At 35.6% G+C, this 15,323-nt stretch overlaps 1 protein-coding gene and 1 long non-coding RNA gene across 7 annotated transcripts in view; one reads left to right on the top strand and one right to left on the bottom strand.

Annotated features, from left to right (window-relative positions):
• LOC309631341 overlaps positions 1–15,323 on the bottom strand; it is a 780,796-nt gene that overhangs the window by 605,427 nt on the left and 160,046 nt on the right. The window lies entirely within an intron of this gene.
• Positions 1–15,323, top strand: part of SESTD1 (SEC14 and spectrin domain containing 1) — a 210,043-nt gene that overhangs the window by 120,881 nt on the left and 73,839 nt on the right. For all 6 annotated transcript variants that reach the window (XM_082397524.1, XM_082397528.1, XM_082397525.1 and 3 more), the window contains 3 exons: positions 3–94; positions 3,200–3,308; positions 14,134–14,224. In XM_082397524.1, the coding sequence (XP_082253650.1) occupies positions 3–94; positions 3,200–3,308; positions 14,134–14,224 (292 nt within the window). The remainder of the gene's footprint in view (positions 1–2; positions 95–3,199; positions 3,309–14,133; positions 14,225–15,323) is intronic.

The raw sequence follows: 15,323 nt of genomic DNA on the forward strand, positions 1-15,323 counted from the left end.
AGAAAGGAAAATTTACTAGAGGAGGTTTACTGGAGTAAAATGGAGGCCTCAGTAATATTACCCATTCTGAAGAAAAAACTAGCCTTCCTTTCAGGTATGTTTTCTTCTTAAAATTGGAAGTGTTTGATGTATAAATTTGTTTAATCTTTTTTTCTTTGATAAGTTTGGCAGAAAGGCGTTTCATTTTTCTCTGAAGGTTTTGTTTTAAACGTATTTCTGAGATACCTTTTACTCAGAATGGATAGCAGTGCAAGCCAACTCTGTCACTCTTAGTGCTTGGCAGCCAATTTTTATTCTGTTCTGTAATTTGATTAAGTGACCTCTACAAGGCAGATGTCATGACATCTCACTTCTCATATAAAAATGAAATAATTAATACAGGCTGAGAATAATTGACTAACCAGCATCTAAAGTATTGTTTCTGAAATATAGAGTAATTCATTTTTGTGATATCCCATCCTAGCTTTTGTCTTCCATCTTCCTATGAGGGGGAGTTATGAAACATAAATTACATGGTTTTCACTTTTTACTGCTCGAATTTGGTTATAAGGCTTGAATTTACCTTCCATTATTAACCCAAAGTCTGCATTGACTAAGAAGAGTCAAAGAGAAGCTTCGAGATATGTTACTAGTGTGAAAGCAGTGGTGACGCTGGGTGTAGCAATTTTCTAGAATTTTGGACCATTGAGTAAATTTTCACATGCTTTAGAATAGGTACTGTGACCCACCTATTGAAGATTATTTAAGTTATATTATCTTGCTTTTTCTCTCTTATACTCTTTAGGTCCTATCAGAATTGTCTTGATATTTAGGCTACTAATGTCCTTTTCAATGTATATTGTATCTTTCTGTAAATTGGCATGTTTTTTTAGTGTACATTATAAAGGAGAAAATAAGATATTGAATTCCACTAGTAATATTAGTTCTTTATTTAATATGTATTTTCTTTTTTTTTTTTTTTTGTATTTTCTTTTTTAAAAAAAACTTCTTCCCTTACCAGTTGACACTTAAGTTTTCTCTCTATTTTTTTATGATATGAATGATACTGTAGGAAACGTTCTTATTCACAGTTTGTGCATTTTGTACAAGTTCAGCGGTATAAATTCCTATAACTGGAAGTATTAAAGAGAATTTACATTTACATTTAAAGGTTTTGTCAGATTGCCCTATAAGAATATTGTGTCAATTGTTGTTTCTCCCACCAGTGTATGAAAATGCATGTTTGAAAACAGAAATAGACCCACAGATATAGAAAACAAACTTATGGTTACCCAAAGGGAAAGAGGGGAGGGATAAATTTGGAATTTAGGTTTAACAGATAAACACTACTAAATATGAAATATATAAACAACAAGGACCTACTGTATAGCACAGGGAACTATATTCAGTATTTTGTAATAACCTATAATGGAAAAGAATCTGAAAGAGAATAGATATATATGTATGTGTATAACTGAATCACTTTGCTGTACATCTGAAACACTGTAAATCAACTACAATTAAAAAAAAAAAAGCCAATTTGCCCATACTGTTGCCAAGAGTGGATATTACTATTTAAAAAAAATCTTGATCAGTGACATTTTTGCATTCTTATTTTACTTGTCTCTGTGCAGCATTTGACCCTGGTGACCATACCTATCTTGAAAGTCTTTTTCTTCTTGACATCTGCCTTCTTTTGCATCTACACTGGTGATTATTTTATTGTCCCTTAGTGAAAGCTGAGGGCATGAGGTTAAATGTAATCCTGTATGTTAGACCTGTGCTCTGCAGACAATTTCACAGTGGGTCAGAGTGCTGCAGTTCAGATATGAACCTTTTTGCCGTTTGGTTTAATGCAGGGCTTAGCGATTTTTGAGGAGAAAATGAGACTTCTCTGAACCCAGTTCCTCTTGACTTGCTCTTGACCATTAATTATTTCAACCAGTAATTTTCAAACTTTTTTAATAATAGAGAAAAACTTCTCAAACCAACAAAATTATTCAGGGGATACAGTTTGAAAACCATGGTTGCAGTCTATTAAAAAAAAGATAAAACCTGTATTCTAAACAAAACAACATTTGCAGTTGAAGTCACTATTGATTATCGATTAAGTTGAACCATTTGAAATTGCCATTTATTGAGATTAAACAAAGTGGTTGAATAACAGTAATTTACATGGTTAATCTGATAAAAGATCATTTATGGTTGGTACCTTGTGAATTGCATCCATGTTATTCATAGGAATCATTTTTTTTCAATTCAATCCTTTAAGTTTTTAGTGATAGAGATCGCATAAAATTGTTTCCTTTAGTATTTGCTGGCTTTTAAGTTTCTAAAATTGCCATAAATGTCGGTTGGGTCAAAAGATGGACTTCAGTGTGAAAATCAATCATGTGGGGAGCTTTCAAAGAAGCTGTGTGTGTATAAAAGTACTAGTTATATTTTAATGTTTATGGAAAATCGAAGAGAACTTGAACATCCATGAAATGTAAGTGCATTCCACTTCCTGGCTTTCAGACTTCTATATCCAGGTCCTGTGCACTCTTCTCAGCTGGACAGGGCTTTCCCTTTATTGCCTCATGAACAAAGAATGCCTGTCTGACCTTTGTGAGTTAACTCAGATCATTCCTCATCACGGAATGCTCTTTTGACTTGGTGTATAAATTCTATTCATTTTTCTTAAGATTTAACTTTTCTATGAAGTTTTTTACATTTATTATCGCTCTTATCATTTTCTCCATTTTCTAAATCCCTTTTTATAATATTTTATTTATTTTGCACAACACAGCCTAGCAAATAAACTGTCATATTTCATACTGTTATTTCTTATGACTTGAAGTTTTCCTTCCTAGGTTGATAAGAAATTTATGTTATTTTACTTGCAAATGCTTACTGTGCTAGGCACATAATAGGTGTTAGATGAATTGATTACAATCAGAAGCAGACTAAGTGGAAGAAATTAAACAAAATGAGAATTGCTATGCTTAAGTGAAGATTTCATTGGTGAATTTTTTTTCCTCTTATTTTTTCTAAATTTTGTATAATTTTGCTGTACTACTATAAACATTTACAATATATAAAATAAACAGCCATTAGATTGTTCTTTACTGATGTCTTAAACTTGTAATTGTTTTAGTAACATTGGATGCAAATATATATAATTCATTTAGTGCTTTAATATCTCTTACATGTTAAATTTATATATATTTTTCTTTAATAGGAGGAAAGGACAGACGAAGTGGCCTCATTCTGACAATTCCATTATGCCTGGAACAGACAAATATGGATGAGCTGAGTGTCACCTTAGACTACCTACTCAGCATTCCAAGGTGACTCTAAAGGTGTCTTTTCTTAAATTTCAATATGTTTTCATTTACTTACGAATGATTCCTGCTATTGTTAAAGTATACTTTGCTATCTTATCTGCTTTTATTAGCAGTGAAATTATAATTGAAAACACGAGAATCAGTGATATATGATGCCACAGCAGATAAAATAAAGACATTTTATATTCTTGATGCACTAAATGATACTGATTTCTAAAATGTATATACTGTAACTTTTAAGGAATGCAAAGATTGAGCATCTGTCTATATACCATGTAATTTGAGAAAACTTAGAAAAGTGAATTCAGTAGAAAGCTCTTGTATTTAGGTAGCTATTTCAATATATAGATATAAATACATCTGTATGTTTTAATATATTGAGTGAAAGCTATTTGGAGTTTAAAACATATTTTTATTTTTAAAAAATGCAAAAAATGTTTATATTTTAATCCAAAGATCATTGGATTTTTAATTTTTAAATTTCTTTGGTGAAGACAAAACTTAAACCTTTGTATTTGCTTGAGCCTACCCATCATTTCAACAACAAGAACAGAAAAGCCCCCTCTCCAACTTCCTTTCCCACATGTGATATTTGGGGGCTGAAGTCTGACTGCACATTAGAATCATCTGGAGATTTTTTCCAAAATTTTAATGCTTGTGGGTCCACCTCCAGAGAGTCTGATCCAATTGTTTTTGGGAGGACTGCTCATCAGACTTTAAAAAAAATTCTTTAAGCTTCCCAGATAATTCTAATATGCAGTCACATTTGCAAACCACTGCAGCAAAGTGCAGGAATGAGGGCAGATTTTTTTGTGTGTGTTTGTAAAATATAGAGGCGGTAAAAGGAACAAAACTATCTCTTACATAATGCTCTTAAGCTCGAAATAGTGAATTTTAAACATTTTAGTCAGAGCAAACAATTCTTTGTATCCTTTTCCTATATTTTCATTATTGACATAATAGATTATTTCATTTTAAACCACTTTGAAGAATACAGGGTTAAAATTATGTTTTAGAACAACTGACTTTAATCACATCTGCTTCCAATATTGGTGTATAATATAATGATTCTGTTGCTGAATGTTTTTTCAATATTGGGAAAATACAGGTCTTAAAGTGAAAATTTTCAGTTTTTTTACTTTCTGGAAAGGAGAGTTATCAGACTTCACAGTGTATTAGTACTGAATAACCTTGCTAATTCTCTGAGCTGCTGATTGCCAATTTGTGTTATTCATCATTAGATAATGAACTGCTTTTTAGGTAAATGACACTAGTTAAACATATAGCTAACAAATTATGAAAAAAATATTCATGGATTCACAGATGGTTAAAAGTGTTCAGGGAACTTAGAGACCATCTGAACCAACTGCCTTATTTTACAGTTGAGGGAATTGAGACTCAGAAGTTAGTTACTTGCCCAGGATCACACAGCTAATTAGCAGTAGAGCTGGGATTAGAATCTGCAGTTCCTGACACCAATCCAGAGCTCCTCATACTTCAAATGAATAGAGTACAGTGTAGTTGCATCTTATGTGGGGTGAGGTTCTGAAGTTAGAGTGTAATGCAAAAATTACTGATAGTCAAAATTACCCTTGAAAAATGCCTGAGGAAGAATTAGAGACTTATGAACTATTTTCCCGTGAACACGCTAGATTTTCTTCCAGCATTGGAACATGTCAGTCATTGAGGCTGAGTTCCGGAAGACACAGTCGGCTTGTGGTTAGGTTTGTGATAAGAAAATGTGCGCTTGTATATACTAGAATCACGCTCAGCCTGCCAGGATGCTCACACTGTAAGAGGCACTGGGTAACTGAGGCAGGCTAAACGACCAGTTTCACTCATGCAGCCTGTCTGCTCACTCTGGGTGTGCAAACAGGAAGTACAATGGAGGGCAAAATAGCCTACACTACTTAAACGTTCTCTCTCTCTCTTTCTTTCTTATATAGATATAGTACTATTTCAATGTAAATTATGAATCAGTTTCTGCATAGGTACACATACTTACCTGCCAGCTAATAGAGAAGATGTAAGTTGAAGCGAGATGAAAGAACTTAACTTAGCAAGACAAAATAGATACCTGGATACTTCATTTTTGATAATTGTTCTGCTAAAGTTTGACTGTCTCAAATATTTGTGAACGCCCTGAATTTTTAGCCTTCTGCTTTCTTGGATCAACCTCCTATAACTTTGGCGTTTAAAAACGTAGTTGGCAGCTTTATATCAGTGCTTGCCATTTCATTAGAGAGCTAGAGGGTTTTTGAGCTCTTCATTGCGACTCTGGAGAGTAATTCATTAAGTGCAACCTTAAAAACTGATTTTTCTCCTTCAGAATGCCTGCCATTCAAAACTGCTTTTAAAAAAAACATTTTTTAAAAAAATTTTTATTTATTTATGGCTGTGTTGGGTCTTCGTTTCTGTGCGAGGGCTTTCTCTAGTTGCGGCGAGTGGGGGCCACTCTTCATCGCGGTGCGCGGGCCTCTCACTATTGCGGCCTCTCTTGTTGCGGAGCACAGGCTCCAGACGCACAGACTCAGTAGTTGCGGCTCACGGGCCTAGTTGCTCCGCGGCATGTGGGATCTTCCCAGACCAGGGCTCGAACCCGTGTGCCCTACATTAGCAGGCAGATTCTCAACCACTGTGCCACCAGGGAAGCCCCCCAAAACTGCTTTTAAATTGTATTATGAGAGATTTCAAATACACAAAAAAGTTGAAGGAATAGTGCAGTAAACACCATTATGCCCATCACTTAGAAGCCTGCAACTAATGTTGTAATACTATCACATATCTATGTGTCTATCCACCCCTCTTTCCATCCCAGAACTGTTTTTAAGTTTACCCTGTCAGGTCAGTCTCAGCTTGGGTCTAGAAGGTTTTTCCTTTTTTAGTATGTCTGCATTTGTTTTGGTGTGACTTGTTTCTCCCAGACCCTGCTGTTAAAGCTTAACTCCTCCCAACTGTGAATGTCTCCAGACAGCTCCAGCAGTGTAGCTAGCTAATGCGGCCTCTTCTTTATAGATGTCCAAAAGTAGTCTTTCATTGCAGTGAAAATGTTAACATTTTGAGTATAGTAACAGCTTTTTAAAAGTTATTTAAAAATGGAAAGAAACTATCCAGTTCTTACCCATATTTTATGCTTAGTTTCATGACCAGGAGCAAAGTGTGATACATACCTATTTTAAATGGGTAACCCAGTACAGTTGAAAATGGGGTCATTTCCTGATTCCTTTTCACACAGCTTGGTCCTAAGCTTGTTTTTGGTTTCTGACTCTTGAGCAGAGGGCTGAGAAGAAAGGAGAAGTTCAGGTTAATCGTAACCTGACCTGAATACTAAGTTTATGTTCAGGTAACTCCTCATGTCCAGGTCTGTGTGGAGTTCAAGACTAAACATTACTGTCCCATTTTCTACAAAGGGTTTTTAATAAAAAATAACATAGACTGACACAGCTGGGCCAACCTGAGTGTTAAATTTTAGGAGAGGTAAATGGAGTTTTTCTTTTGTTATACCAGCGATTGCTGTACATTTTAGACATAAACAACATGATTAGAAATTATGAGTCCAGACTCAGAAAGCAGAATCAAATTCAGGATTACCTTATGGAGATAAAGAAGAGATATATAAATTAATCTGCAAATCTTTTCATTAAAAAAGTAAATATTGAGATTAGCACTAAACAAAACCTCACAAGTAGATCTTTATCTCATATCATTTCTTTATATATTTCAAAATTTTAAGTCAGAAGCATATTCACATTCAAAGTATAAAATGAAATTTGTGTCAGTACTATTACACAAAGTATGATTATAAGATATTGAGACTACCAGCTTTTTAAAAACATGTGGCAAAACATATGCATCAGTGTTTCTCAACCTTTTTTGTCATTGTTATCTTTGTAAGGAGCCCTTTTAGGCAGCTTTTCCTATTCACTTCTGCTTGATGTCATAGAGTTTACTGTTAAAATCAGTCTGATATTAGAATGCAGAGCCATGTTTCATTTATCTCAATATTCACAAGGCCAATAAAAATGATTTGGAGACCTTAGGTGTTTGTTATATGGATATTGAAGGAACCAACCAGACTTAGCAATAAAGTCATAGAAACGACTTAAAATATATTATGAAAGGAGATATAACAGCTGTGTATGGTGAAATATCATTTGAATCCCATACAAGTAGTTTTGTAACTGCCAGAATTCTATGGGGCATATATTCTGTACATTCAGAATTTTTAAAAATTTATCTGTGGACATTTTTATTCAAAGAAAATCTTACAGAGAAACTAAATTTATAAAAGAGCTAGAAGTGTAGGCCCACAGCCATTCCTGCTCATCCCCGCCTTCTCAAATTCCACTTCCACTGCAGTGCCCCCTCACCCGCTTTTAAGGAGCCTCCTTGGAGCTTACAGGACTCTGCAGAGCACTTAGAAGATAACTTGAATATGAATATAACACTGATTGGTTCAGTATAGTCTGTGAGAGTGTGACTGGGATGGCTCTTCTTTTTTTTTTTTAATTTATTTTTTATACAGCAGATTCTTGTTAGTTATCTACTTTATACACATTGGGATGGCTCTTCTTTATTTTTGTTTTTTTATGGGACATGCTTCTAAGAAAGTTTAAGGCAGTGCCTTCCTTTTTCCTCCTTAGCAAATGCACTTCTGGCGAATGACGGTATAATAGTGTTGATCTTAGAGTTACTTCAAAGCACTGTAGTTAAGTGCTCTGAACATGCTTTATGCTGTTGATGAGTGCTTTTTTAATATTTACTTCATTCAACGAATATGTATTGAAAACTTATAATGTCCTGTTTTAAAATGTGACAGCTAAGCTAGTATTTCCTTTCTTTACCACGTATTTTTAAATTTCCTGTCTCCTCTGTTCCCTTTTCATATGCTTAAGTTCACGTCGAGGGATTGCTGAGTTGTCAAGCTGGACTAGTACAGCAATAGCCAAGCTAATTTCTCTATCTCCGGTCTCTCCCCAATTTGTACACAAGGACAAGATAAATTTCACCAAAACAACAGTTCTATCATCCTTCTCAGTTTTCTAGGACCTCCTCTCCTTTCCACACAATGAATTTAATTCAATAGTCATTTATTTTGTTGCTGCCAAGTGCAGACATTGTACACCGTGCATTGTGAAGACAAGAAAGACTAGGTGTGCGCTCTCAAGGACAGTCTTTCAGCCTTCTTAACTGCTAAGTCAAGACCTTGTGTGATTTGACTTACGCTTTCATTTCATATTTCTTGAGCGCTTATCATGCAAGGCACTTAGTTTTATAGCACTTGTATTAACTCAGTCTTCAAAATAACAATATTATTATCCCTATTACATAGATGAAAAAGTGAGGGCAGAGAAATTTAAGAAACTTACCCAAATTAATAAGTGGTACCTTTGCTTATATTCCTCTTGCTCTGTATCCTTTTATGTTGTTTCATTAGCTCCTTTATGTAGGTACTTCCCAGAATCTTCCAGCTTTCTCCAAACTTACAGCACTTGCTGTTTCTGACTCTTTAGGCATTTAATCATAATGTGTTTAATGATAATTCTTGAATTTTTACATTTATTATTTAAGTTTTACATTTAAAAAAATTTCAAAGATATATGTTTCCCTAGTAACATTAAAAAGGTGACGTCAGTGAGTGTAAAGTAGACACTAATTAAAATACTTTTATTTTACCTTTTCACCTTTCTAAATGATCTTAAGCTTCTTGAAGGGAGAAACTGTGTTGTATAATACATATTTTTTCATAATCCTGTGCAGTACCTCATATTGATACTTAGTAATCAATAGTCAGTGGATGTGGGTTTCTGCTCTTTATCTTACTTAAGTTTCTTCATAGCTCTGTGTACTCAAATGCAGACTGGCTGATCATTTTCAGAACATCTTACATTTGTTGGAAAATCAAACATGTAGAAGTTGCAGCTCAGTAAGACCAGCTAGGCTGGTCTTACTTTCCTTTGAAGACATTAAATTTGAAATGGACCTGGGAATTTACTTATGGGTGATGATTGGGAGGCATATGTGGAAAAGAATATCCTATACTTAAGGAAATAATAGATAACAGTAAGTCATTTAATTCTCATAACAGCCCTATGAGACGAGCACTATCATCCTTATCCCTTACATATAAGGGAACCGAGGCATAGAAAGAGTGGGTAATTTAAGTATCTTGACCAAGAACATGTGGCACACCAGGGTCGGAGGGGGACTTGGACCTGGTGGTCTGACTCCAAGCCTGTGTTTCTAGCCACTGTTGTATTCACCTCTGTTATAATCACAGTGCCATAGCTATTGATAACTTTTAATATTCATTTGCATTTAACCTGCATCTATCACAATTGAGAATTGACATATGAAAATAACTATGGTGAACATAGTTGAACATAATGGAAATCTTTTTTGTTTTAATATTTTCTTTCAACAGTATATTTAAAATCATAGCATTTTTCTAGCTCAAAGGGAAATTGTTGATCATCCAGTTATAGAATCATGGAATGTCAGGATTAGAAAGTACCTTAACAATCATCTAGACCAAACATCTTCAATCATCTAGACTAACCACTTTACCCATACTTAAATCCTCTTTGTAGAAATGCTGCCAAGTACTTGCCCAGATTAATCTAATTCTGTAGAGAGTCAGCATCTATAGAAGTTACTTTTCTGTTTCTCTCAAGTATTGATTTTTTTCAAATTTGGATTTTAGGCCAGTTCTTCCTAATTGTAGAAAAACTCATTTATGTCACAGAAGAAACATCAGAACACAGAGGTTTAATGACTTGCCAAGAATCACACAGAGATTACTCATAAGTCTTCAGTCACTTAGTAAATATGTGAGATCCTACAATGAGTTCCTCATCATTCTAGGTGCTGAGGAAATGGGTGAACAAAGGCCCAGTCCCTGCCCTTATGGGCCTGATGCCCTAATGATCAAATGAATATTATAAATAAATACATAATATGTTGGAGGTTCATAAGTCTATAGAACAGATCATGAAAAGAATTAAGGGAGGGATGGAGTGCAAAGGAGTGTGTGGCAATATTTTATAAAATGAGAAGGTAACATTTTACCAGAGATGACTGAAGTGAGGGCCAGGCCATACAGATAGCTGATGAAAGAGCATTTAATAAAGAGTATCTTAGACAGAGGGAGCAGTAAGTGGAAAGGCCCTGAGTCAGGAGCAGGCTCAGTGTGTTGTGCGATCAGTAGGGAGGGTAGTGTGGGTGGAGCAGTTTGAGAGAAGGAGGGTTCTGGGAGAGCCCTCAGAGGGGCTGCAGTCAGACCTTAGAGGACCTCGTAGGCCATGGTAAGGGCTTCAGTTCTGAATGAGAAGGAAGGCCATTGTTACATTCCTACCGAGGAGTGATACGATCTGTGTCATCTAACATGATCTGCGTCATCTAACATTTCTAGAGGCCCTCTGTATTTAAAGCTGGAAGCTGCCAAGATATCAGTAAGACAATAATATCCTTGCTTTTTGGAAGCATGTTATCTAATGAAGATGAATTATAAACAAGCAATTATAATAAAAGCATAAGTAAAATTAGTGCCATTAAGTAAGTATAAGCAGAGCTCTCTGAGTGGAAAGAAGGAGCCCTTAGTCATAATCAGAGAAATTAGTGAAGAGCTACAGAAAACCCATTGACAGTCTCTTTCTAGCCAAAGTGAGTGAGCTTGTTAAGGACCTGCTCCTCCTTTAATAGCTGTTTTAACTCAGCCACGTCACCCTTGAAAGGCTCTAATGGAGTAGGAACAAGGAAGTGGGGTCTTAATAGATTTTTTTTTTTTTTTGGTTCGTGGTCTTAAAATTATAAAATGTTAATAGTAGTATAGGAATTTACTAATGTAGCACTGCAGCTACTCTAACACACCCTTTATAAGGGACATAATATGCTTCTAAATCTAAGTATGTTCTTGTTAAAAACAGTTTAAACCATCACTCCACTTGTAGGATTGCAATTTTTTAAAAAAAGGGACTTCCCTGGTGGTCCAGTGGTTAAGAATCCACACTTTCAATACAGGGGACATGGGTTCAATCCCTGGTCGGGAAACTAAGATCCCACATGCCGCGTGGCACAGCTAAAAAATTTAAATAAACAAACAAACAAACAAAACTATTCCTTTCAAGTAGTTGAAAGATCACTTGGTCTTACAATTTTCAAATATGTAGTATCTTTGAATTGTGTGTATTTTCTTTATCTATCTTAGTAAAATGTGAGAAAATTATGATTAAGGGTGTTTTTAAGTACTCTAAAAGATAAATTTAGAGTATTTTATGCCCTTAAGATCACTGCAGATGGTATTTGCAAGCTTCATTACTTTCTTTGTCTTAATATACAGATTAATTTAGCGTGCTTTGAAATATAAATGTCTTGTTTGTGTAAAACTTACTTGTTTAACAAAATGGTTGTGTAACCTGTACCTCATAGATGCAGGTGCCCAATTATGGGGATGACTCACTTCTCTTGGGCTCTAGTCCCAACCAGGGAAGGCCCTCCACTGGACAGCTCCATGTATCTTAGCCCCCCTTCCTGCAGATTTCCACACTGCACTGGTAGAGTCCCTGAGTTGCCGCCATTTCTCTGAAGACCACTCACTGACAGTTACTCTACTAGGCTGGTCTTTCTTGCGCTTGTATCCTCCCTAAGTCAGAGTGGTCTTCTCCTTACCTGATCCCACAACTAGCAGTTAGATGTCAGATTTGCTTCCCCCAGCAAGTCTTTATGTGCTGTTGCTAATGCAGAAGAGATCGCTGTATTGCCTTACCCCCATGAATGCTTAGTGGATCTTTTATTTTGTAATGCAAAATCCAAAAATAGAATACTTCAACATTTTTTTATTAAGATATAAGTCACATATCATAAACATCATTTTTTAAAGTGTACAATTCAGTGGTTTTCAGTATATTCACAAGGTTGTGCGACCATCACTCTCTAATTCCAGGACATTGCCATCAGCCCAAAAAAGAAACCTATACCCAAAGCTGTGACAAAGTGAGAGAGTGGCATGGACATATATACACTACCAAACGTAAAATAGATAGTTAGTGGGAAGCAGCCGCATAGCACAGGGAGATCAGCTCGGTGCTTTGTGACCACCTAGAGGGGTGGGATAGGGAGGGTGTGAGGGAGGGAGATGCAAGAAGGAAGAGATATGGGAACATATGTGTATGTATAACTGATTCACTTTGTTATAAAGCAGAAACTGACACACCATTGTAAAGCAATTATACTCCAATAAAGATGTTAAAAAAAAAAAAAAAAAGAAACCTATACCCACTGGTAGTCCCTCCTCATCGCATTCTCCCCTCCTCCCAGCCCTTGTCAGCCACTAGTCTGCTTTATGTCTCTATGGATTTACCCATTCTGGACATTTCATATAAATGGAATCATACGATATGGGCTTTTGAATCTGGCTTCTTTCACTTAGCATGTTTTCAAGGTTTATCCATGTTGTAGCATATATCAGTACTTCATTTCTTTTTATGATTGAATAATACTCTATTGAATGGATTACCGCATTTTTTTTTCTATTCATCCATTGTTGGACATTTGAGTTGTTTTGGATTTTGGCTGTTATGAATTATGCTGCTATGAATATCTGTGTGCAGGTTTTTTGTATGGACATATGTTTCACTTTGCCTCACCTCTTCAACACTTCTCTGCTTTCTTTGGAAGCTCAGCTTCTGTCCCTGCCTACAAAGGCACCTATTCTTCTTCCATATCTTTAGCAATATCATCCTCATTCTTGTGACCTTACTGTTTCTCAATAGAATTGGATATCCTTCTCCAATAATCCTCTTGAGGTTAATGTGAATGTTTGGAGAGAGTAAGGGAGGATTAGTAAAATTCCCTGGACTGTTGGATTTAAATCTCAGGAAAGGGCCTGCTATTAACCTTTCCTATAATGTAGGCAATTGGGAGAACTTTGTGTGGGGAGAATTATCACTAACAAATCCTTGCTCTGCTAAGCAAAGCTGCAGTTTCTTCCACTATATTAGAGGGAGGGCAGTTGAGATCTTTGCATTAAGTTGATTTTATAAGTAAAACAGATAGTAATAGTAATAATAAATAATAATAATATAGCTGTGTAGTTTTGGTCATAGGATAGAGTTTTTCCATGTTGTTGTTGCATTTTGCTAGGGCAGGCTTCTGAGAAGTGTTTAGTTGGTACTTGAATAATTGAATATAATATATAGCAATAACACATTTTCCAACACTCAAGATAATATTGTGCTGGTCAAGTGACTAAGAATGCAAAAGTGAAAGCAGAGGTGGGTCAGACATGGTGTATTCAAGCTTTGAATTCTTATATACACCAATGCTACTTCACCTCATTAAATTTCCCCAAAAGAACACCAAGAAGCTTATTTCCAATGGTTTAATAATAGCTTACTTTATTTTCTACCTGTTTTGAAATATCACTTCACAACCTTACACTTCTGGGAGGAAGGAGAGACAAGAAGTATGTCCACACTTGGTAGTCATTAGTTACCTACTTCACTGTGATCCCATTTTACAGATGAAGAGATTGAGAGGCTAGTGAGACTATTTGAATGTTGCTTTGATTTCTTCTCTTTTTAAGACATTGAATTTACATGCTTTTAGAGTAATTTTCTTAGCAAATTAGCTTATAAATTGTCAGTGTTTCCTGAAATGAGAAAAATAAATTGCTTGAGAAAACTGAAGAATTTTATTTATTGACAGTGCAAACCAAGTCAATTGAGATTAATGCTGCTCCACATATGATTACACTGTAAACTTTATTTAGGATTATGAAGAATAAAATAGGAAGCTTGTTTTAATACTCTGTAATTTTGTTTCATTTCAGTGAAAAGTGTAAGGCTAGAGGATTTACCGTGATTGTGGATGGCAGAAAATCCCAGTGGAATGTGGTGAAAACAGTAGTCTTAATGCTACAGGTAATTTTATTTTTGACTATTAGGAAGTGGTTTTATTGTACAGCAACAGATGAGGTGGTAGCGGCAAATGCATTTTGTTTATCGGACTGTGCCCAAGCTTCTCAGCAGTGACTGAGTTCTGAAATGCACAGGTCACTATTGGATTGTTTAGATTCAATTCTTATAGGTTTTACTTGAGTAGTAAAATAAATTTCAACCCTATTCTAAAGGTTTGTAAATGACCAAAAATAATATGTCATGTTTAAGTAATTTAAACAACTAGGCCAATGAGTCTCAAAGTGTGAGGGCAGAGGTTATCAGACTCATCTAGGAGCTTTTGCACACTGTAGTGGCTGCATCATCCCACCTCCACCCCCTCCTAATACTACAGGTAGGGAGTAGGACTGGGTAAGTCTAATCTGAAAAAGCTTCTCAGGTGGTTCTGATAGGTTTCTCCCTTCTGTTACCCTTTTTCCTTCAAAAATCACCAGGATTCATAATAGTCTTATATCTGTCTCTGATCTGGAAGAAATGTACTCGACAGGTGCATCCTTGGGGGCTTTAGCAGCTCACAGATAAGCATTTCATAAACAGCTGTGATTATAGAATCCCTGATGTGGTCCTAGTCTTATGTTTATATTTCCTTGTGCTCCTCACAGAATGTTTCTGTAATCCCTTGCACATAGTTGGTACCTAGTAAATATTTGTTGGTTTATTGTGAGAGTATTGAGGATACTGTGATCTGAAAGAGAAAAATACAGTATTTGAGGATTGAAAGGGGACAGATTGCTCTCATGTACCTGGGTTTCCTTAGAAGGGCTTGTATAGAAAGTAAAAGTTAAGTGAGTTAAATAAGAGAGATTATCTAATTTAAATGAAAGAAGGTGAAAAGGGCATTCCTGGCAGGGACACTGATTTAGTGTTAGCTCAAAAATTAAGTGAATACAATGAAAGGAGCTGATGACAGGCCAGTTTGGGGGCAATATATTGGCTGTTACGTGGGATGTTGAACGTTGAATTAGGTAAATATCAGTGATACTGAAAGAAAGATCAAGAATTTTAAATGAACTGGGAAATAATTGGTAGCTGCTTTAGGGTTCTGTGGAAAGGAATATAATTT

The sequence above is a fragment of the Balaenoptera borealis genome (assembly GCF_965194805.1).
Source record: "Balaenoptera borealis genome assembly, chromosome: 6".
Classification (NCBI taxonomy): Eukaryota; Metazoa; Chordata; class Mammalia; order Artiodactyla; family Balaenopteridae; genus Balaenoptera; species Balaenoptera borealis.